This window comes from Brachyhypopomus gauderio, chromosome 16 (assembly GCF_052324685.1).
Source record: "Brachyhypopomus gauderio isolate BG-103 chromosome 16, BGAUD_0.2, whole genome shotgun sequence".
NCBI lineage: Eukaryota > Metazoa > Chordata > Actinopteri > Gymnotiformes > Hypopomidae > Brachyhypopomus > Brachyhypopomus gauderio.
This window is the reverse complement of record NC_135226.1, coordinates 8,662,365-8,686,280: the sequence shown is the minus strand read 5'-3', so window position 1 is coordinate 8,686,280 and position 23,916 is coordinate 8,662,365. Positions and strand designations below refer to the sequence as shown.

Genomic DNA, 23,916 nt, shown 5'->3' with positions numbered 1-23,916 from the left:
TACGCGGGAGAGGGTAATTTCCATGTGACATCATTCCTTAAGAGCGCCTATGAGTTGTAGTCCCAGTGCTCAGCTGCTTATGTATAGCCATAATATTCCTTTACTGTGCACAATGTTTAAGTGAAACTCTTGTACAATTAATGACCAGTACATCAGGCATTGGTTTTGAGTTCAACATTCGAACTAAGAACTCTAGAGGACTGTGATTACATTTACATTCAAGGCATTTAGCAGATGCTTTTATCCAGAGCGATTTACAAAGTGGTTTGCATCTGTTCACAGAATTCTTCCTAGACAATAGCACAGATAGGCCAGAGTTCAAGATTCACTTGAACCAGAAAACTTCTAAACTACAGGAGTCAATGTCATTACCTAGTATTCTGAATAAACAGGCCCACTTAAACAGGAGTGTTTTTTTTTGTGCTATTTTATGTCCACCTGTTACGTGCATCTGGGTAGCCATGTATGGAGTCAAATTAGGGTCTTTAATGGTGACGAGAAAAAATATATATATCGCAAATATAAGATTAGCATTTTGCATTTTACGTTCCTATTTTGTTTCTGCAATACTTTCCCTCTTTTGCGTTTCTTTCTTTTCTTTGCGCTTCACATTTTATGTTGCTGCTTTTTTTTGCAATACTTTCTCCCTTTTGCGTTTCTTTCTTTTCTTTGCATTTCACATTTTATGTTTCTGCTTTTTTTTGCAATACTTTCTCCCTTTTGCGTTTCTGGGTACAGCTGTATCAACTACAACATCTCCAACATTATTTAATATAAATCTACCTCAGGAACATCTGGATACATAAGTAAATTCTTAGCAGCATTCTTAAGAGTAATTCTAAGAAGTTTGATAAATACGGGCCCTGATTTATGGCTCTGATTTTATTATTCCAATATAGCTGCCTCTTGAGTTGCTATATGTTAGGATAGTTTAGAAATTAATATTCTAAACAAATTAAATTAAATGATGGAAATGTAAGACATCTAGTTAGTTACATTTATTAGTGAGCAGGTATAATGTTACTACCATTATCTAGACATTATCTAATTTGTACCACATTCTTGTGTATATAATGTAGCTTTGCAATTTGTGAATTTTATGAAAATAAATGCAAAAAGGTTAGAAACAGCACACTTGATATACTATTTGATATAATCTTCACACCCATCTTCAGTAATTTCCATATATGTTGCAATCCTGGTTTTGGGGATCATCCTACAGAGAAATGAAAGAAAACCATCAGGACTGCATTGTTTCCAATTAGGAGTAGTGAATTACAATCACCTGCACAAGGAAATGGACTTGTGTGCTACACTACTAGACAGACATTTTGCTTGCACAGCTGATGAAGACCCACTGTCCTAAGCATCCTGTTTCTGTGGAAAATTCACTATTTTGAATATCTCTACATCCCTTACTACAGTTCACTGCACTTAGTCACCTGGAATCTTCTTTTGATATATGCACTCACTGGTCACTATATTAGGTCCAGCTTGTTAGGATGGGGTTGAACCCCCTTTTGCCTTCAGAAATGCCTTATTTCTTCGTTGCACAGATTCAACAAGGTGCCAGAAACATTCCTCCTTGGTGCATACTGACATGATCAATATCTCACAGTTGCTGTAGATTTGTCATCCATGAATCAAATCTCCCTAGCAATACTCACGTAGACTGTGACATTTAAAAAATGTTCGATGGCATTAAGAGGTCCAAAGTCTACCAAGAAAATATCTTCCACACCATTACAACAGCAGCCTGAACCAATGACACAAGGCAGGATGGACCTATGCTTTTATGTTTAACATGCCAAACATGCCAACACAGAAATCAAACCTCACCAGACCAGGCAAAGGTTGTTTTGGTGAGCATGAGTGAATTGTAGCTTCAGGTGCATGTTCTTAGCTGACTGGAGTAGCTACTGGAATAAGTGTGGTCTTCTCCCGCTATAGCCCATCTGCTTCAATGTTCAACGTGTCATGTGATCAGAGACTCATTTGCATACTTTGGCGGTAACGAGTGCTTATATGAGTTACCGTTGCATTTGTCTCTGCTCAAACCAGTCTGGCCGTTCTCCACTGATCTGTGGCCTCAGCAAGGCATTTTTTTCGCCCAGAGAACTGAAGCTCACTGGATTTTTACTTTTTCTGACAATTCTCCATAAACCCCACAGATGGTTGGATGTGAAAATTCCAGTAGGTCAATAGTTTCTGAAATACTAAGAGCAGCCCATCTAGCACTGACAAACAGACCATGTTCGCCTATCTTCCCCATTCATATGCTCAGTTTGAACTTCAGTAGGTCATCTTGACCATGCTTATGTGGCTAAAGTCATGGAAGTACTGCGATGTGAATGATGGATTCAGTATTTGCTTGTTGAACAGGCGTACCTAATAAAAATGCTGGTGAGTGTATATACAATATATGGACATGTATAAAGATAAATGCATAGTCAGTTAGAAAGAGGGCAGATTTTACTTACAGCTAAGCATCCTCCTCCAGATTTGCTGTAGTCCTTTCGATCACTGTGATGCATTATTTAAAAAAGAGAGAAAATAAAATGGCTGTAGCGGTATCCTCACAGTAAAAAATCACATGATTATACTTATTTCTGTGCATTGTTACTTCTAATATATTTGTTGCTTTAGCAAAATGTTTGTACTATTTTTAAATTATTTTTTGAAAAACAATTTATTTAAGTTTATTTAAACTACACTACCGTTCAAAAGTTTGGGGTCACTTAGAAATGTTCTTATTTTTTAAAGAAACACAGTTTTTTTCAATTTAGCTAACATTAAATGCATCAAAAATACACTCTATACATTATTAATGTGGTAAATGACTATTCTAGCTGTAAACATCTGGTTTTTAATGCAATATCTACATAGATGTATGGAGACCCATTTGCAACAACCATCACTCCAGTGTTCTAATGGTACATTGTGTTTGCTAACTCTGTAAGGAGGCTATTGGATATTTAGAAAACCCTTGAAAACCCTTGTGCAAGTAGGTTAGCACAGCTGAAAACAGTTTTGCTGATTAGAGAAGCTATAAAACTGACCTTCCTTTGAGCTAGTTGAGAATCTGGAGCATTACAATTGTTGGTTGGATTAAACTCACAAAATGGCCAGGAAAAAACAACTTTCAATACAAACTCGACAGTCTATTCTTGTTCTGAGAAATGAAGTCTATTCCATGCGAGACATTGCCAAGAAACTGAAGATTTCCTACAATGGTGTGTACTACTCCCTTCAGAGAAGAGCACAGGCAGGCTCTAACCAGAGTAGAAGGAGAAGTGGAAGGCCCCGCTGCACAACTGAGCAAGAAGACAAGTACATTAGAGTCTCCAGTTTGAGAAATTGACGCCTCACAGGTCCTCAACTGGCAGCTTCATTAAATAGTACCCGCAAAACGCCAGTGTCAACGTCTACAGTGAAGAGGCGACTCCGGGATGCTGGCCTTCAGGGCAGAGTGGGAAAGAAAAAGCCATATCTGGCTAATAAAAGAAAAAGATTAATATGGGCAAAAGAACACAGACATTGGACAGAGGACGATTGGAAAAAAGTGTTATGGACAGATGAATCAAAGTTTGAGGTGTTTGGATCACACAGACGAACATTTGTGAGACGCAGAACAACTGAAAAGATGAAGAGTGGAAGAGTGACTGACACCATCTGTCAAACATGGTGGAGGTAATGTGATGGTCTGGGGCTGCTTTGGTGCTGGTAAAGTGGGAGATTTGAACAAGGTAAAAGGGATTTTGAATAAGGAAGGCTATCACTCCATTTTGCAACACCATGCCATATCCTTTGGACAGCGCTTGATTGGAGCCAATTTCATCCTGCAACAGGACAATGACCCAAAGCACACCTCCAAATTATGCACAAACTATTTAGAGAAGAAGCAGGCAGCTGGTAATAATAATAATAATATAATAATAATAGAATTTTATTTATAAGCGCCTTTCAAGACACACAAGGACACTTTACAAGGGAATAGGCAACAAGAGATTAAATAAACTAAGAAGGATTAGAATAAGTCACAACAATTTAAAATAAATCATTAAATAACTAAAAACATTAGAAAGAAGCAGCAGATGAGAAAAGGGACACACATATACATAAACACGGACACATGTGAACCTACATATTCAAGAAGGCAATACTAAAAAGGTAAGTTTTTAAGAGCTTCTTAAAAGTAGTTAGGGATGTACATGTGCGGAGATAGAGGGGGACAGAGTTCCATAACTTAGGACCAACAACACTAAATGCTCTTCTACCATACGTGCTGAGTTTTGCAGTGCGTACGGATAGAAGGTGAGCATCTGCAGACCAAAGTGAGCGTGATGGTGTGTATGTAGAGAGTAAGCCAGAAAGGTAACAAGGAGCCAAACCATGCAGGGATTTAAAAACCAAAAGTAGTATTTTATACTGGATACGGTAATGAACCGGTAGCCAGTGCAGGTCTTTTAATATGGGGGTAATGTGTTCCCATGTCCTGGTGTGCGTGAGTAGTCTAGCTGCCGAATTCTGGACATACTGCAACTTCTTGAGGCTACTCATAGGGAGCCCAATTAAAACAGAGTTACAGTAGTCAAGTCTAGAAGTAATAAAAGCATGTATAAGTGTCTCCGCCACTGAGTCAGTAAGGGAGGGGCGCAGTCTGGCGATGTTTTTAAGATGGAAAAAGGCTATTTTGGTGACGTTCTTTATGTGTGCATCCAGAGAGAGTGTGGAGTCTAAAATAACACCCAAATTGCGAACCTGTGCCACCGAGGATGTGACGAAACCGGGAAGAGATATAGTTGGTTGGCCAATCTTCATGAGTGTGGAGGGTGATGCCACAAGAATGGCTTCAGATTTATTACTGTTCAGTTTCAGGAAGTTGTTATTCATCCATTTTTTAATGTCAGTTAAACAGCTAACCAATGCATCAGGAGGCAATGGGTCGGAAGGCTTCGTGCTGATGTATATTTGTGTGTCATCTGCATAGCAATGGAACTGAAGACCATGTTGTCGGATAATATTACCAAGTGGAAGCATGTAGATGATAAAAAGAAGGGGGCCTAGAATTGAACCCTGAGGGACACCGTAGGAGTGAGACAAAGTGTCTGATCTAAAACCATCCAGTGAAACGAACTGCTGCCTGTCCGTGACGTATGACCGGAACCAGGCCATTGCCATGTCAGTGATCCCAGTCCAGGATTCCAGTCTGTGGAGCAATGTGTCATGACAGACAGTATCGAATGCTGCAGTAAGATCAAGGAGGACAAGGATGTTCACTAGTCCAGAATCAGCTGCCAGCAGTAGGTCATTCATGACTCTTACCAGGGCAGTTTCAGTGCTATGATTTGTTCTAAAACCAGATTGAAATTGTTCAAAGAGGTTGTTAGAGATGAGATGTTCTTTAAGTTGAACAGAAACTACACGCTCGAGCACCTTACTCAGGAAAGGCAGGTTAGATATGGGACGGTAGTTATTAAAATCATCAGGGGTAAGTCCTGGCTTCTTTAGTACAGGAGTAATAGCGGCCAGCTTTAAACTGAGAGGAACTGAACCGGTACTGAGAGAAGCATTAATGATCTTGGTGATCGGTGAACAGAGTGTTGTCAAACATGCTTTAACTAGATGAGTAGGCAGGGGGTCAAGGACACAAGTGGATGCTCTTGATCCCTTAATAAGCCTGGTAACAAAACTCTCTTCAACAGGGTGAAAAGCAGAAAGAGCATTATATAGTTTAGGTTGAGGTTTAGAGGAGTCCAAGTGGCAGGTTATATGTTGAAATTCTGAGTGAATATTCCTGACTTTCCTGGTAAAGAATGACAAAAATTCACTACAGAGAGATGATGAGGGGGTTAATGGAAACTTACTAGCGGGCTGCAGCAATTTATTTATTGTGGAGAACAGGGCTCGGGGATTTCCCTGGCAGTTAGCGATGTTGGAGGAATGAAAATCTGCCTTAGCCATTTTCAACGCAGTTTTATATTCAAGAATATGATCATTATAAGCAACTGCATGGACGGTCAATTTCATTTTTTTGCTGAGACGCTCCAGTTGCCTGCCTCTAGCTTTCATTAACCTGAGCTCAGGAGTAAACCAAGGGGCAGAGTGACGGAAAGTCACAACCCGTGTCTGAAGAGGAACATGGAGATCAAGTGTGGCTGAGACCATGTTATTATAGTGATCGACCAGGACTTCAGGAGACGACAGGATCGGAGGAATTGTGAACTGGGCTAGCGTATTCATAAGAGCAAGAGGGCTGGCAGTTCTAAAATTCCTAAAAGTAATGCTGCGATGTGTATGCATTCTCTTGGAAGGGAGTGATAGCGGTAGATAAAATACAACAGCTCCATGATCAGAAACATTAAATTCTGTAACCTGCAAATTAGATGGAGAAATACAGGGGGTAGTACAGACAAGGTCCAGAATATGACCATGAGAGTGAGTGGCTGAGGCTACATGTTGAGTGAGATCAAAACAATGCAGTAGGTTAAGAAGATCAGCAGAGTGAGCACATTGACTGGAGTCCATATGAATGTTAAAATCACCCAATACTAACACAGAAGGAAACAGAGGAGAGTGCAAGGCTAGCAGTTCAGACAGCTCTGACAGAAAGAGCGGTACAGAATTGGATTTAGGTGGACGGTAAACCAACAAGATCAACAATGGCTTTGATCCAGCTATCTTCAGACCAAGACACTCAAATGTAGATGTCGGGGGAATAGACACTTTGTGGACCCTGTAGGTGGAACGATAAAGGACCGCCAGTCCACCTCCACGACCAGTTGTACGGGGGTTATCAATGTACTGAAAACCAGGGGGTGAAGCTTCATTCAGTGCCAGATAATCATCTGGTTGTTGCCATGTTTCAGTCAGGAATAAAAAGTCAATGTTATTGTCCGTAATAATATCAGATATAAAAGTCGCTTTGTTATTGAGAGACCGCACATTAAGCAAAGTAAACTTTGTATTCCTACATGAGGCAGGGTCATGTGTAGCTGACCAGTCAGAGGTTTTAGGGAGTTTCAACAGTACTGAAGGATCCACATAGCGCCGGGTTTTAGAGCAGCGGCGACTAGAACTCCAGATGCAGGGAATAGATCCAGGTTTAGCAGTGTGATAGCTCAGAGATGGAGTGGATCGAGTGCCACGATGCATATACCGGGGGCAACGAGCTATTCCCAGTTGGGAACAGTTGTAAAACACATCAGGGGAGAGTCTGTAACTCCTGTCCCTAATCTGCAGAAGTTCGCTGGCAGTGTACGAAATTGCCATAGAGAGATGCAGGGGAGTTCCGACGCCACAGATAATCCAGTGAGCTACTTTGATAAGAACCAGGACACCCAGGGTGACTACAGCTGCTAAACGCCGGCTAGCCAAACTCATCTTAGCACACAACCGAAAACACAGCCAGATAATACACCACGTTAGCCTACTAATCACATCCACTAATATACGCCATGACAGAGCAGTTATACTTACTCCTCAGGGCATAAAGAGGAACATAACACCACAACAAGCGAGAGAGTGGAAACTTACTCGAATGTAGCAGGTTAGTGTCGGCAGGGAGTGAAGAGGGAAAGCTCGTGTTAGGCCGGTATCAGCATACATGCATGAGTAGAAGCGCAGCATATAGCACACAACCAGGGTGGAAAAGTCACAGCAGCATAGCGAAACTGTCCAAGCAACCTGCAGTGGGGAGTCCAACTGTAGTGATTGAAGAAAGTTCCAGTGGAAGGAGTTTCAGCAGGAGAGGAAATCCAAGCACACTGTATCCAGGTACAGGCACAAACAGTGAGCTAATAAAAACAAACACGAGTAGCACGAGCAAACAGCGAGTAAAAGTCCTGGAAATGATAATAAAACAGGAGCCAAATTTAACTAACTAATTAACTAACAACACAAAAAACCCTGGAGCAAAGCGGCAACCAAACGCGCACAGCGTACTTGCAACAGGAAACCGTAGTAGTAGACAGGTACAGCCAGGTACAGCCTGACAGTTGACAGTAGACAGGTACAGCTGGAGTTTTATCGGTAATGGAGTGGCCAGTGCAGTCACCAGATCTCAACCCCATTGAGCTGTTGTGGGAGCAGCTTGACCGTATGGTACGAAAAAAGTGCCCATTAACCCAATCAAACTTGTGGGAGCGGCTTCTGAAAGCATGGGGTGAAATTTCTTCAGATTACCTCAGCAAATTAACAGCTAGAATGCCAAAGGTCTGCAATGCTGTAATTGCTGCTAAGGGAGCATTCTTTGACGAAAGCAAAGTTTAAAGTAGAAAATTATTTCAAATAAAAAAAAAAACATTATTTCTACCTTGTCAATGTCTGGACTATATTTCTATTCATTTTGCAACTCATTTGATAAATAAGAGTATGAGATTTCAGGGAAAACACAAAATTGTCTAGGTGACCACAAACTTTTGAACGGTAGTGTATTTAGTTTAACAGGAACATAATTGAATTCATGGCATTATGATCAATATTAGGCTTGTCAGTGGAAGTGTACTCAACGACGGAAGTGGTGATGGAAAAGCAGGTTTAGAGAGTCCTGTGGTTCCAGGAGTCCAACTTACAAAGTTGTTGGATCTATGAACACATACATTTTGTTCTGTATTTTGACTGTGCTGCAGCATGTAGACTCATATTGATCACAGTATTCTGACATTATGCTACATGATGCACATACATGGTGCCATGGTTACATTTGAGTGCCCTCAAATCATATGCCAGTATAGTAATAAAAATACGTACCGATTGGCAACTTGCATGTCCGTGTCTCGCCTATAACGGCTCCTGAAAAAAACAGCAACATTTTATGTACTCCACTAAATAAGCTTGACCTTGATTGATCTTTATCCAATAATGTGTGCACAATTCAATGACCGTGTGTGTGTGTGCTGGGGAAATTGTGCAATTATGCGACTTCATTTCATAATTGACAAAAGGCCTCCACATTTCCATAATCTTCTAAAACAGCATTTGATTTTGATTATATATGTTCATAGACCAGATGACTTGATGGGAGATTGTGTCCACATAGCTTGTGAATAAGGATTTTTATTAGTGCTGTCAATTCCAGATGCCGCGATTAAAAGTCCTCACCAGGATTTTGCTCAGGCTTCCTGGATTGTGTTGATTCCACTAATTTTACCTGGATTGCTAATTAGAAAATCTAGCAAGCTTGAGCAAAATCCTGGTGAGGACTTTTAATCGCGGCACCTGGAACTGACAGCACTAGTTTTTATAATGCATTAGTTATTATAGTAAACCAGAAAGGCAACATTTTGGCTAATGATCTTTCTCTATAAGGCAGTGTGGGTAAATAGATTAAAAATGATCATTAAACATGCTTAATTTAATAATTTCTGATCAGTGTTTTTAAAGAGCAAACAAATAAACAATTGATAAACAATGATAAACAATTGTCTAAAGTGCCAGTTCCAGTATTAATCTTAAATCCATTTATAGCCTTAAACCTAATTCCAATCCTATCTCTTAAATCAGCTATGTCCACAAAGTAGGTGTTCAACACAGAAATCTTCTTGGACCAGATTTTAAAATATGAACCCTGTGGCCTCTGGGATCTCTGAAGGTTCTAGTCCACTGACCTGAACCTGTTGATCACAGAGTGAGACAATAATCAAATGTTAGGACAGAATTTGAGTTGCACATCCACATCAGACAGTCAAAGTCAACTGTATTCTCAAATCCGTGATACGTACAGGACATACACAGGATTGAAATGACATTACTCTCAGACTCCATAGTGCAGCGGTAAACATGGAGTCACCAGAACCTGAACCTGAAACCATTATTACTTGGAAAAAAAGTCATTCAGGTATTCAGGGTTGGGTCGAAATTCAGGTTCGGATAGAAATTCTATATCTCTGGAAAGCTCTAATAACTGACGTTATGGGTGTTATCCCTTGAGACAACGTGATTTGACAGGTGTCATTTAAAAGTGTGGAAAATGAAAGGCTGGAGGGTCGAAGCCGATAACTTCTGATGGCTTGTAGTCACTCGCAGTGGCAGGAGCCGCTCGGTGGTTGATGGCTGATGCTGCGGCTTTTAATTCAATGTTGATCATCACCACATCTTGTCTAAAGATCTTTCTTTTTTGTTTATTTTCCTCACTACTGGTTACAGGTTACGCAAAATCAATCAAAACCAATACAAAGCTAAACTATCTACATTTGCACGAAATACTACAAATGCGATGCCACTCGCTCGCAGTGGTTTAAATTACACTGATGGCGTGGAGGAACATTCACTCATAACCATAATCTTCAATAAATCTTTTAGATTTACAGTGCTGTCATTAACGGTCTACCACTGTAGATTCACGTACCCTCCTATAATCTGAATTTGATGTTATCGCCAAACAGTATTCTGAACTAGTAATTTAGAGTTGTCTAGCTGGATGTCGGCTAGTATCTTTCACTCAACATAATTTTCAAACAAAAGTTATGAATCATCTTCATTTCAACAAAGGCATAGGCAGCGAGTGACCAATACGCAGATTCACCCAAGAGTCTTTAGTACCTGTCAGCAGAGGCAGGCGGTGTTTCTGGACAGCAGAGGCCACACTAACTGCCATGATTATGTGGCAGCTTAAGGTGCCATGATTAAGGTGCCATTTCTGGGTGGCACAGTGGTCACTTTCGTGCTGCTTACATGCTACTTACACACCAAACAGGGACCACACCCTTACAGAAAGACGCGCCTGCCAGATGCAGTTCGATTAGGTCTGAGTTTGTTCGCTCATCCTAAGTATCCCGGATGCTTTCCCGACCCGAATTTCGACCTGAACCTGAATTTTGACCCGAACCTGAATTTTAACTTGAATTTTTGCATACCTGAATGAATTTCACAGACCTTTTTTTTTTCTAGTAATAATGGTTTCAGGTTCAGGTTCTGGTGACACTAAAAAAGCTCCATATAAACATTTACTTCTTAAATTAACATTAACTAAAACAGTAAAAAATAGTAATGGTGGAGATTAAAGTGAATGTAATCTATGGTTTGTAATGGTTTCATCAGCCATATATTAAACGATGTATACATACAATGAAATGTGTGCCTACCAACTATATAATTTTATTTCTTACCTTGTAAATATGCCATAGGCCTACTAGTTTCTGCCTAGTTTGTGACCACATTGATATTTTGGGATTTTGGGGGAACGGATGGGATTGGAAGGGAATGAATGGGAATAATGGGAATGTATGGGAATGGAAGGGAGTGCCTCTTGCTCACCTTTGGGACATTCTGGACATACGACTCCAAATTCTGTGTGCAAGAAAAAGGAAGAGTCAGTCTGTCACTGTACATTCAGCCAGCTGAGAGACAGATAACAGTCGCTGTGTAGTGCTGTGCTGTGCTGGCCTTGTGCCCCTGTGCTGTGCTGGCCCTGTGCCCCTGTGCTGTGCTGGCCCTGTGCCCCTGTGCTATACTCTCCCTGTGCTGTGCTGGCCCTGTGCCCCTGTGTTGTGCTGTGCTGACCCTGTGCCCCTGTGTTGTGCTGTGCTGTGCTGGCTCTGTGCCAATGTGCTGTGCTGGCCCTGTGCCCCTGTGCCATGCTGTGCCTTATTCAAGACTGTCAGAGAAGTGCCTACTTTACGCATTATCACTGTTGGCGATGGACACTGATGGTGTCCACTCACTTCCAGTAGTAAACTAGGACACTACCTTGGAATTGAAGAGTGGCCTAGTCTAATATTTTGTCTTGTTCTGTATGTAGGCAATGATGGCAAAATCATGGTGCTGGTAACAATTCAAGGAGAGACTTTGTCATTTACATCACATGTGGTACATGAGGTGGAACGAAATTTAGAATAACAATAATACAGTAAGTAACATTCTTGTTACTTACCCATTCTCATTTCTAGACTGGAGCTCTTGAATCTGTCTCCTGGTGGTGGGTTCAGTGATTTATAATAGAAAATACGTGTTAAAATAGAAATAAAGTGTTTGCCTAGTAGATATTATATAAGGTTCTTGGACAGCAAATATACTACTGATGCATTAGGTAACCATAATGCAGTAGGCATCATAAATGCATTAGGCTTTTACATGTAAAAGCTTAAGACTTATTCAAACTTACTTATATTTCTTCACCATGAAGAAACACACCACTCCAAACAAAATGGAGGTTCCAATCACTGCAGCCACAGGTATGATGTAAGAGATGGGTTTACCTGGAAAATAAACCTTACTGACATTACGTTGATGATTACTTTGATAATTTATTCTTGTGTGCTCTATCTATCCATCTATCTATCCATCTAATTTGACCCTGAACTGTTTTTTATTTTGAATCTGGATTTGCCCTCAATAGAGCTAGTTTCTGCACTCATGTGTCATATCCATCTCATGAACGGTCTGCATTACGACTCCATCGATGCAAAACTTTATTTTTGCATTATTTTCAAGAGGTCACAGTCCATTCAGACAAACCATAGGAAATTTGTCACAATGTGTGATTTATTGCCTTTATATAAAAAAAATTGTGTAAATGTTCGAGAGAAGAAAAAAAGTTACTGTTATTTTTATGTGACTGTACCCGATTGTTTTTTGACATATATCTGTCCTGTAGCTTCCGTTGTCAAGCCACCGTGGAAATCGGCTTTGCAGGTGATGTCTGTGTGATCATCCTGCTCTGTTGCACTGAAACTCAGGAGTGACTCCATCTCCCATACGCCTGCCTGCTGGACCTTGTAACTGACTTCAGCAAATTCATTTCGACGGCTCCATGTGAGGCTGGGGGGGTGGGATGGACAGGTGTATCTGATGTTACACTTCAAGATAGCAGGTTGTCCCTCCTCAAAAGATTTTTTGTATTGCAGCTCTGGTTGAGGGCCAGTAGCTATAAAGCAAGTGCAATAACAGTTAATACTATTGAAATGAATTATTACAAATAAAATGTATTGTTCGTTCCTAAGAATAAAAACAAATCATCTTTGAGGTATCCCTTAAATGTTCAGTGTTGTGAAACTACTTTAGATCTATAATCATACTTACATATCATAGAGATGGTGACACATTGTTCCACAAATGAAAATTTGTCTAGATCTGGGATTTCAATCCTAAAGCAAAATGGGCCGTTGTCATGGTCTTTAACTCCATCTATCTCCAAGGTGCAGTTTTTCTGACCCAGATCTCCAATTAGTTTTGTGCGGCCCTTGAAGTTGTCTGCAACCAGTGTTGAATCTTTATGATAGATGTATTCTTTCTGATCCTTCTTGTGCCAGATTGCCCTCAATTGTGAGGTTGGAAGACTCATCCCAGGGTAGTTGTAAGTACAGGGCACCACAACACAAGACTTGACTAGCGCATCAATTTTAGGGACAACCTCTGCTTTCCATGTATCAGAAAGCACAGAGACAAAGCTCACTGGAAGATGAGAGATAAAGAGATGAGAGATACAGTATATCAGCTAAGGGACAGTGCAGTTACAGTTTCTCAGTCGATTTGGTACATTTCTCACATCATGGTTTACATTGTCATCACAACAAGTGCATTTCTCAAAACAGTTAGTGCAAATAGCAAAACTCAATGAAATACCTGCAAAAGCACATACTTCACTCAAAATTCTTTGTTTTTGCCTCAAAAGCAAATATTTAGGTCAATCAATTTGTCAGTGCCGTCAGAATATCTAGTCTTGTGCCATCGCCTATGAACAAGGCAGTCAAAATACTTAGCCATGTTGTTAGTGCAACTATAAGTCACAGTCAGTGCAGACTGTCAGTATATTCTGATGGAAACTAGCTAAGTTTTTGATTTCAAGAATGCTGTACATTTTGTGGTATATCAAATGAAACAATATGGTACACACAAAATGCAAACTGGCACAGAAAACAAAGATACTGTGACTGATAGAGACTGATAGTGTAACGCAGGGCGTACAAATCGGTACACACTGCGTTATGAAACGAAGGGGAACGTGAACCCAAATGCCGTATGAAAACCAATCTGCATGCACATAAAAACACACACACACACCGAAGCAAAACGAAACTAAAATAGACGCGGAAAACTCAACGCGTAAACGAAACTCAACCGTCTAGGCACGGGAGGAATAAATAACCAAGGCAACCGAAATAACGCGGAAGTATTACAATGCGTGAAAACGCAACAAAGGACTCCAGGGGAAGACTGGACACAGGCAAACGCCGCAACAAAACAAAACCTTTCCCAAAAATAAAAGAGTAACTGACAGGAAGAGATAAAGCTGGAGGAAAACTTGAGAAGGGCCAGAAGTGGCGCAGGAGGTAGATACTCGAATAAGTGACAGGTAAGTAAGAGAGATAAAGGTGATGAGACACCTTGTAACGACACACAACACTAGAGAAGAGACAAGAGAGAGAGAAGGCTGAGACCGTGACGGCAAGACACCAAAACGAATCAGCACTGATCCGCTTCACCAAGCTTCCTTAAGAAGCCTTAGAAACGGCTGAAACGGATCAGCGCTGATTGCGCCCAGCTAGTCTAGGACTGACTCGGGTGCCTCTTCTGGAGGTAGAAGGTGTGGCATCCGAGCCAGCCCTGACAGATAGAAAGAAATTGGACTGGAATCAAATTTGTACAGCAATATTGTTTGACTGTATTGTTCGCACTGCAATTTGTTGATAAAAACAAATCTGATTGAAATTCAGAAAAGACAGACAGCTGACTGTAAAAAACTGCAAAATTAGAAACTTCTATTAGAAACTATCTCTACACATTCAAAACAACTTGAGCACATACAGCCTCCTCTTGTTGAGGTGTGAAAATGGAACCTATGAGCTCATTTTGATGTCCTATATGGTATAAGAATGCAAAAATGCTATACAAAAAAATTAATAATGTCAGAATTTGTCAGTGTGCAGCATTACAACAGAGAGCACATTTCTGAATTTACATACATGTTTTTTCTATGAAATGTTTGAATGATTGAAGACACAGTTGATCTTTCAATATTCAGCTGCACCCAGTGACCAGCTTCAGCCATTGTAAGACCATGACTTACATGTAAAACATGGTCCACAATTGTTGCCCTTATTTCACTGTTTGGTACCCTCAGTTTTACACCACACAGTCTTACCCCTCTACACCACACAGTCTAACTCGTCTTCTTGGCTGTTCACCCTGTACATGGTCTCGTGTTTCCATTATGAGACTTTGTGATACTGCAGTGTTTAGCATCTATAAATGTTTGCCAATTACAGTAAAGGTTCATGAGACGCTCCTTTGACCTATGGTTGAGACCATTGGTTGAGCTAAACCTTCACGAATTCCCTTACTTACTGTAACAATGTTCACCTGTAAATAATTTAATCAAGTAAGGATAAAATTACCAAAATGTAACAAAAAAATGCCTTAGAGATTGACAACTTTTACATTTATCAGAAGCAGGGGTGATGCAAATGCAAAGATATGAATATTTATTACAGTTTTTCTCAGTCTACCTGGTTCATTTCTCAGATCAGAATTGAAATTCTCAAAACTGTTCATTCAATCTCCACATCTCCTTGTCACTTGTGCACATCATAATTGCATTTCTCATTGTGTTTCACATTTTGCAAATGCTTTTGTACATTTTGCAAACGGACATGGACAATTATCTGTTGTTTTTTGCATTATTAATTGCTTATGTCATGTTTATCAAAATGTTTTGTATGGATTGTCTTTTGATTTGTCTTACCCTCCAAAACATTTAGTCTTTAGGTCATTGCCTAGGTCATTATATGCAAAAGTGCTGAACATGTTGTCATAATCTCTAAGGCATCATTTTTACATTTATTGATTTATTTAAATTTTTTTATACATTTTGGTAATTTATCCTAATTTGAACATTCACTTACAGTAAGAAAGGGAGTTTGTGAAGGTTTAGATCAACCAAAGGTTAAGATCAGGGGTACTCAACTAAATTTGTCTGCGGTCCAATTTTGGCAGATACCTGTGACCTGAGGTCCGGTGCAGCGGGGGTGGCGAATGTAAGTTGTTGAGCGGGGGTGGCAAACGTAACACTCGTGACGGAGTGTTTTTTCAATAGCCCTGAAATAAATGCTCTGTTTTTTTTTTTTTGGTCCGTATCCAGTTAATCAGGAATGAGATTGGGTCCGGACAGGACTGCGTTTGGGTCCGGATCCAGACCACGGTCCGCCAGTTGAGTACCCCTGGTTTAGATTAACCAACTGTGTGGTGTAGGGGGGTAAGACAGTGGTGTAGAGGGGTAAGACTGTGTGGTGTAGAAGGGTAAGACTTTGGTGTAGAAGGGTAAGATTGTGGGGACAAAACAGTGAAATACTTAAGGGCAACAATTTTGGACCATGTTTTACATGTGAGTCCTGGTCTCACAATGGCTGAAGCTGGTTCCTGGGTGCAGCCGAATATTGGAAGTGTCTTCAAACATTTCATAGTGAAAACATGTATGTAATTCAGAAATGTGCTCTCTGCTGTAATGTTACACATTGACATAAATTCTGACATGGTACTGTATTTAATTTTTTGTGCATTTTTGCACTCTTATACCATATAGGATATCAAGACTAGCTCATGGGGGTAGCAGAGGTTCCATTTTCACACAACAAGAGGAGGCTGTGCTCAGGTTGTTTTAAATGTGTAGAATAAGTTTCTAATTTTGCAGTTTTTCTAGTCAGTTGTCTGTCTTTTCTGAATTTCAATCAGATTTGTTGTTGTCAACAAATTGCAGTGCGAGCAATATTGCTGTACAAATTTGATTCCAGTCCAATTTCTCTCTATCTAGGAAGTCGTCCAGGTGGCATCCGAAACAGGTGCCCACTAAACAACAAAGGGCTAAACTATAAAACGGGACTACCAGATATCTAGGAAGGGTTAACTCACATGGGAACATAACCATAACGCACGCTGCATGAACGTAAAGGGGAGAAACATAATATAACAAGGGGAGCAGCGCCTAACGGAAAATAAAGAAACGAGAGACTAAACAGATGATGGAGGAACATAACTAAACGAGACTGAAGAGAAGCATGACCAGAGTACAACACAGCGAAAGGGAAACTAACAAGACAGACTAACCAAGACTAACCAACTAACCAAGACAGACTACGCGGAGCGGGGAGGCGGGGCAACGAGGAGAAAACATAACCACAAGGGAAATGGGAGACAAGACAGAGAACTTGAACAAGAAGCACGATCAGCAAGAACATAAAGAACCGAGGCAAGAAAGCAAAGAGGGACTCACGTACACAATGACCGACATGGAAGGCAGAACCAGAGGGACTAAAATACACTGGGACAAGGATACTAAATCAAATCAAATTTATATTTGTATAGCGCTTTTCACAACATATGTAAACAAGACACAGGTGGGAACACTGAGGACAGGGGCGTGACAGACAGAAGGGAAGCTATGCGGGACAAGGGAGGAGGGCGGAGCTGGATGTGACAACAAATGTTCAGCACTTTTGCATGTAATACCCTAGGCGATGACCTAAAGACTAAATATTTTGGAGGGTAAGACAATTCAACAGACAATCCGTAGAACACATTTTGATAAACATGACATAAGCAATTGATAATGTAAGAAACAACAGACAATTTTCCATGTCCATTTACAAAATGTACAAAAGCATTTGCAAATGTGAAACACAAAGAGAAATGCAATTATGATGTGCACAAGTGACAAGGAGATGTGGAGATTGAATGAACAGTTTTGAGAATTTCCATTCTGATTGGAGAAATGAACCAATCGAGAAACACTGTAAAAATCAATCGATATGTGTCTTCTGCAAATACTTGAAGAAATACACATATAGAAACCATAAATAATAAGAATATATAAGTGAATGAAATCTACACCTTGAAGGCAAAGCCAGTAGAACACAGATCTCACTCGTACAGCCATCCTGGAACAGCAAATAGGCATTAATGAAGGAAAAACACATGAATAATTATTTTACTACTACAAACATAATAATGTCTTTGTAGTGTATATTAGTGCATGTTGTAAGTATATATTCTTTAATATTATATAATACAGAACTTCATTGGGAAAATATGGTTTTATAAGTAGCAATTATCCAATCAACAAAGAACTCTTTCAACTTTCATAATTCATTTTTATAAAAATATTAAACTGTATATACATACATATCCATTTGTATAATATTTAATGTTAGAATATTGCCAAACATATTATAGGGTAAAGAAAAATGCAACTTACATATTATTGTCTGTGTGTAGGAATGGAGTGCCTGGACCTCTCAGGAGTGAAGCCTCTCAGGAGTGAAACCTCTCAGGAGTGAAGCCTCTCAGGAGTAAAACATCTCAGGAGTGAAGCCACCACAATGCACTCATCATCATGTGCTTTGACGTTTTGATCTCTGAATATTAATGATGCTGCCAGTTCAAGCCCTGCCTTTATTTTTTTAGTGGGTTTCATGCTTGTTTTGTTTTGTTTTTGAGATATTTGTAATTACTGAAAAAAACTGACTTTCCAGCAAGGATTTCACCATAAAGGAAAGTGTTTTATCTGGCTTGCTGCTCCAGAAGAGAAAATAGTTTGTCTCTCTCTCTGACCTTCAACATTGTTCTGGGAGAGAAGTTCATAGGTTCATAAGTAGGCTGTTGTTAACACAGGACTAACCAACATTGAATCAGCTGATGGTTCAATTGGCTGTCTACCTTTATTGATTTTTATTTGATTTAATGCTTTATTTTGGTCGCAATAACACAGCCACCAATAAACATAATATGCTAGTTTACCAAAGCTATTCTCTCACCAAAGAGGTGGCTGAAGCCAATACTTATCTTGCCTACCCCTTTTACATACAAATATTATATTAACATAATAACCACAACACAACTTAACATAATATAATACAATATCCATATATACAGTATATATGGATATATCTTCATATATGTACATAAATATAAAAAATATATAATATATATATAGGATTTCACCATAAATTGTATTATATATATATATATATATATATATATATATATATATATATATATATATATATATATATATACGTACGTCACGTAGGGCTATGCCCCCTCTCCTAGCTGTCACTCCGGTTTCCCTTGTTCTCTCGTGTCTGTGTTGTTCCCTGCTCATCGATCCCACCCAGCTCATCTGTTGCCCCGGTTTCCCTTGTCTGCTTGTCTGCCACGCCTTGTTATCATCGTCCTCACCTGTGTCTTGTTAGTTCCATGTTCATATAGTCCCTTTATATGAACTTTCCCCCAGTCTGGTTATCGGTTATTTTGTGAAATTCATGTATCTCTGTTCGGTTCACGTGTATCTGTGCAAGTTATCTAGCTCTAGTGTTTGTATTTGTGTTTCTCGTTTGTTCCAAGCTTGTTCAGTTTTTCCTGCCTGGTCCGTGAGTCCAAGTCTGTTCGTATTTCATGTCCTGACTGCCCTCCTGTTTATATAAATTTTTATCAAATTGAATGACACAAATATTTTAATTATGATTTAACAATATGTATTCAGAATGTTTAGGATCTCTGATTTGAGCTGTTTAATTTGCATGTCATGTCTAATTAAAAAAATATATTAAAATGAACTGACAAGTCTATTGAGATCTGAGATATAAGCTCTTTTAAAAGTACATTTCAAGAGTAAGTTCTACATTTGACAGGCCACCAAAAATAAAAATTAAATATTAAGCTTTCTATTAACACAATGTCAACATTCTTAGAAACATAATGTTTAGTTAGTAATGTTTCAGATCGATATCTCAGTACATGGCACATTTGTGCACTTCTCTTTTGCCAAATGCAAATACAACACTATTTTAAGCCCATTTTATATGCATTGCTAAGCATGTATGAACATGTGCTTAGATGGGATTTATCAGAGAAAGAGATAAAAGGAAGTGATACCCCTGTCCACATAACTAAAATAAAAAAACACACAAATACATCTGTGATGTGCCTGACCATATGGGGGAGATATTAACTGATTCTTATGGAGCTATTATAGTGTCACCAGAACCTGAACTTGAAATCATTATTACTTGAAAAAACAGTCTGTAAAATCCTCGCAGGTATGCAAAAATTCGAGTTAAAATTCAGGTTCAGGTCGAAATTTAGGTTCGGGTCGCAATTCAGGTTCGGGTCGAAATTCAGGTTCAAGTTGAAATGCGGTTCATCCGGGATACATAGGATGAGCAAACAAACTCCGAGCTAATCGAACTGCATCTGGCCAATCACAAAACATATCAGAGGTCATTGGGAGGCTGCTAAATTTCCTGTAAGAGTGCAGTCCCTGTTTGGCGTGTAAGTAGCATGTAAGCAGCACGAAAGTGACCACTGTGCCACCCAGAAATGGCACCTTGTGGCATCTGCCACATAATCGTGGCACTTATTGTGGCCAGTGCTGCGTGACTGTGGTCTCCGTTGTCCAGAAACGCCGCCTGCCTCTGCTGACAGACATCTAAAGACTCTTGGGTGACTCTGCGTATCGGCCACTCGCTTAAAATCATCCCGACGAGCTCCGAATCGCCATTTGTTGAAATGAAGATGGTTCATAACTTTTGTTTAAAAATTATGTTGAGTGAAATACTAGCCGACATCCAGCTAGACAGCGCTATATTACTAGTTCAGAATACTGTTTAGCGATAACGTCGAATTAAAATTATAGGAGGGTACGTGAATCTACAGTGGTAGACCGTTAACGACAGCACTAAATTTAAAGGGTTTATTATTATAGATGTATGGTTATCAGTGAATGTTCCTACACGCCATCAGCGTCATTTAAACCTCTGCGAGCGAATGGCATCGCATTTAGTATTTGTGCAATTTGTAGTATATTTAGCTTTGTATTGGTTCCTATTGTTAGTCTAGATTGTTATGGCGTCAAAATAGGACCTAATGTTTTGAGAATCAATAAACAGAATCCGTTAATATTGAGAGTTAAAAAAGCTGGTTTGTAAACACAATATTTATGTTTTCAATAGTCTATTTTGAGTTTATTTATATTCTTGAAGAATCCGTTTTCATTTTCGTTGCGCCTTTTCTCGTTCGCGCTTCTCTCGGTCTCGCTCTCACCTCCAGAAGTTTCTCGGTTTTGACTTTTGGACCTGTTTTTACGGGTGGGCGGGATTTACACAGTTACAATTAGGAGAACAGTAACACACTTGATATACAGAAGTTCACCTCCGACTACGTGACCTCGCCATTTTACTTTGTTCCACGTCGTTACAGACAACCGTGCATCTTATATATCTTAATGACAGTGAAATAAGTTATAATCACAGTACCCGAACCCACCCCGATTAACGGGAGTACTGTGATTATAACTTATTTCACTGTCATTTCACTGTGAACTTATTTCACTGAGCACTCTAGGTTTGTCCTAGCTACATAATAAGATATATTTAGGTAATAATTGTCTATTTTATTAAAAATTAAATAAGTCAGGTTGTCATTAAGATATATAAGATGCACGGTTGTCTGTAACGACGTGGAACAAAGTAAAATGCGTCGTGTTTTTTTTTTTCTCTCCATACTGCTGCGGTCGCGTCTGCCTTTCTGTCCCTAACGCACATGCGCAGTAGTGGAAACTAGGGATGCACCGAAATGAAAATTCTTAGCCGAAACCGAAAACCGAAAATGAGGAAACCAAGGCCGAAAGCCGAAACACCGAAATACATAAAGCACTTTGAGTTACATGTATGTATGAAAGGTGCTATACAAATAAAGATCATTATTATTATTATTATTATGCCTATTATTAGTAACATTGGATTTATGGCTAACCTCACTAAAATCAAGGCATTGCTATTCAAAGAATAAATCAACTACAAAATTTGATTTGTATATATTTATTTAGCACTGACATTACAGTAATGCATATTATAAAATAAAATTAGTGGTGGGCCGTTAACGGCGATACCGCTGACAACGGCCGACCACTAATTAAATTAAACTCGCTTGCAGACCGTTTTTATCTGAGAGGATAAATATATGTATTTTATACGAGTTAAATTTAGTTATAACTGACTGGCCTGAAAGATAAATATAAATTCTTCTCTTAACCCTTCGGTTTTGTTGACCTCACGTTTTTTACTTTAGTGTTCCCGGTCTTCAGAGACCGGTCTGTTTTAACACACAAAAAACCCTTGCAAACACCACCTTGCAAACACCGGCATAACGTGTGTGTGTCTGTGTCTGTAGGTGTGTGTGTAGGTGTGTCTGTGTGTGTGTCTGTGTGTGTGTCTGTGTGTGTAGGTGTGTGTGTGTGTGAGTGTCTGTGTGTGTTTAGGTGTGTGTGTGTGTGTGTGTTTAGGTGTGTGTGTAGGTGTGTGTGTGAATGAGTGAGTGAGTGTGTGTGTGTGTAGGTGTGTGTGTGAATGAGTGAGTGAGTGAGTGAGTGTGTGTGTGTGTGTGTGTGTGTGTGTGCACGCGCGCATGTAAATTCATGCACGAGTGGCATGTCACACTCAGATCAGAGTGTGCCTTGCAAACATAGGCATAACATGTGTCTGTGTCTGTAGGTGTGTGTGTGTGTGTAGGTGTGTGTGTGTGTCTGTGTGTGTTTAGGTGTGTGTGTAGGTGTGTGAGTGAGTGAGTGAGTGAGTGAGTGTGTGCGTGTGTGTGAATTCATGCACGAGTGGCATGTCACACTCAGATCAGAGGGGCCTTGCAAACATAGGCATAACATGTGTGTGTGTGTGTGTCTGTGTGTGTAGGTGTGTGTGTGTGTGTTTAGGTGTGTGTGAGTCTGTGTGTGTTTAGGTGTGTGTAGGTGTGTGAGTGAGTGAGTGAGTGAGTGTGTGTGTGTGTGTGAATTCATGCACATGAGTGGCATGTCACACTCAGATCAGAGGGGCCTTGCAAACATAGGCACAACATGTGTGTGTGTGTCTGTGTGTGTAGGTGTGTCTGTATGTGTGTGTGTGTGTGTCTGTGTGTGTTTAGGTGTGTGTGAGTCTGTGTGTGTTTAGGTGTGTGTAGGTGTGTGAGTGAGTGAGTGAGTGTGTGTGTGTGTGTGAATTCATGCACATGAGTGGCATGTCACACTCAGATCAGAGGGGCCTTGCAAACAGGCACAACATGTGTGTGTGTGTGTGTGTGTGTGTCTGTGTGTGTAGGTGTGTCTGTATGTGTGTGTGTCTGTGTGTGTAGGTGTGTGTGTGAGCGAGTGAGTGTGTGTGTAGGTGTGTGTGTGTGTGTGCAGGTGTGTGTGTCTGTGTGTTTAGGTGTGTGTGTGTGTGTTTAGGTGTGTGTGTGTGTGTGTGAGAGAGAGAGAGAGAGAGAGAGCGAGTGTGTGTGTGTGTGGTGTGTGTGTAGGTGTGTGTCTGTGTGTGTAGGTGTGTGTGAGTGAGTGTGTGTGTGTCTGTGTGTAGGTGTGTGTGTGTGTCTGTGTGTAGGTGTGTGTAGCTGTGTATAGGTGTGTGTGTGAGTGTGTATGGGGATGTTTTCTGTCTTATAGATGAATATATTCTGAATACCCATTCATTTCCTGTGATGGTCACGCTTGACCGGCAACAACACAGATGTAAAACGTTGGTTTAAAACACTCAAAATTCAATGAAAAAGATGATCATCACTTTTATATGTTCCAGTGCATAGTGTGGAGGATGGCATAAGGCCTTGCAGCAATCAGATGTAAAACACAATATTTATGAGTGGTTTAAGTTCTAAATCGGTCAGATTTGACCCGAACACGACAGGAGGGATAAAAACGTGACGTGAGTTGCAACAACATTAAACAGCTCAGGTAAACACACTTCTGAGAAATGTCGTCTGCTCGGCAAAACATAACGGGGCTCAATGTGCTCTATTAGCCTACGAAATCCCTACGACAGAGAACGGCTGATCGTCTAAGGCAACGAGTTCCATAATTTTTGGTGTAATGTCTTTTGCCTCGGCGCCATCACTGGAAAACTTTTTTGCTAGCTTTATCCAAATAAGCGCGTGCAGGTGGCG

General features: G+C 40.0%; 1 protein-coding gene across 2 annotated transcripts; it reads right to left on the bottom strand.

Moving 5' to 3' along the window:
* Positions 1 to 983: 983 nt before the first annotated feature.
* Positions 984 to 18,604, bottom strand: LOC143478203 (myeloid cell surface antigen CD33-like). Of its 2 annotated transcripts, none has more exons than XM_076977167.1 (11): positions 18,188 to 18,604; positions 17,824 to 17,870; positions 13,021 to 13,392; positions 12,563 to 12,865; positions 12,104 to 12,197; positions 11,873 to 11,911; positions 11,256 to 11,289; positions 8,752 to 8,798; positions 8,512 to 8,586; positions 2,481 to 2,523; positions 984 to 1,216 (listed from the first exon to the last, which is right to left on the bottom strand). In XM_076977167.1, coding segments are annotated over exons 1-11 (1,101 nt in total). In that variant the 5' UTR covers positions 18,190 to 18,604; the 3' UTR covers positions 984 to 1,171. The 2 variants fall into 2 exon arrangements, with proteins under 2 accessions (XP_076833282.1, XP_076833283.1); XM_076977168.1 differs by having other exon boundaries at positions 8,574 to 8,586; positions 18,188 to 18,553.
* Between the last annotated feature and the right edge of the window lie 5,312 nt (positions 18,605 to 23,916).

Coding starts and splice junctions, on each gene's coding strand:
- LOC143478203 (XM_076977167.1), bottom strand. Junction 12,198..12,562: donor ATATGTCAAAAAACAATCGG/GTACAGTCACAT, acceptor TTTATTTTCCAG/GTAAACCCATCTCTTACATC. Junction 11,290..11,872: donor CAGTCTAGAAATGAGAATGG/GTAAGTAACAAG, acceptor TCTTGCACACAG/AATTTGGAGTCGTATGTCCA.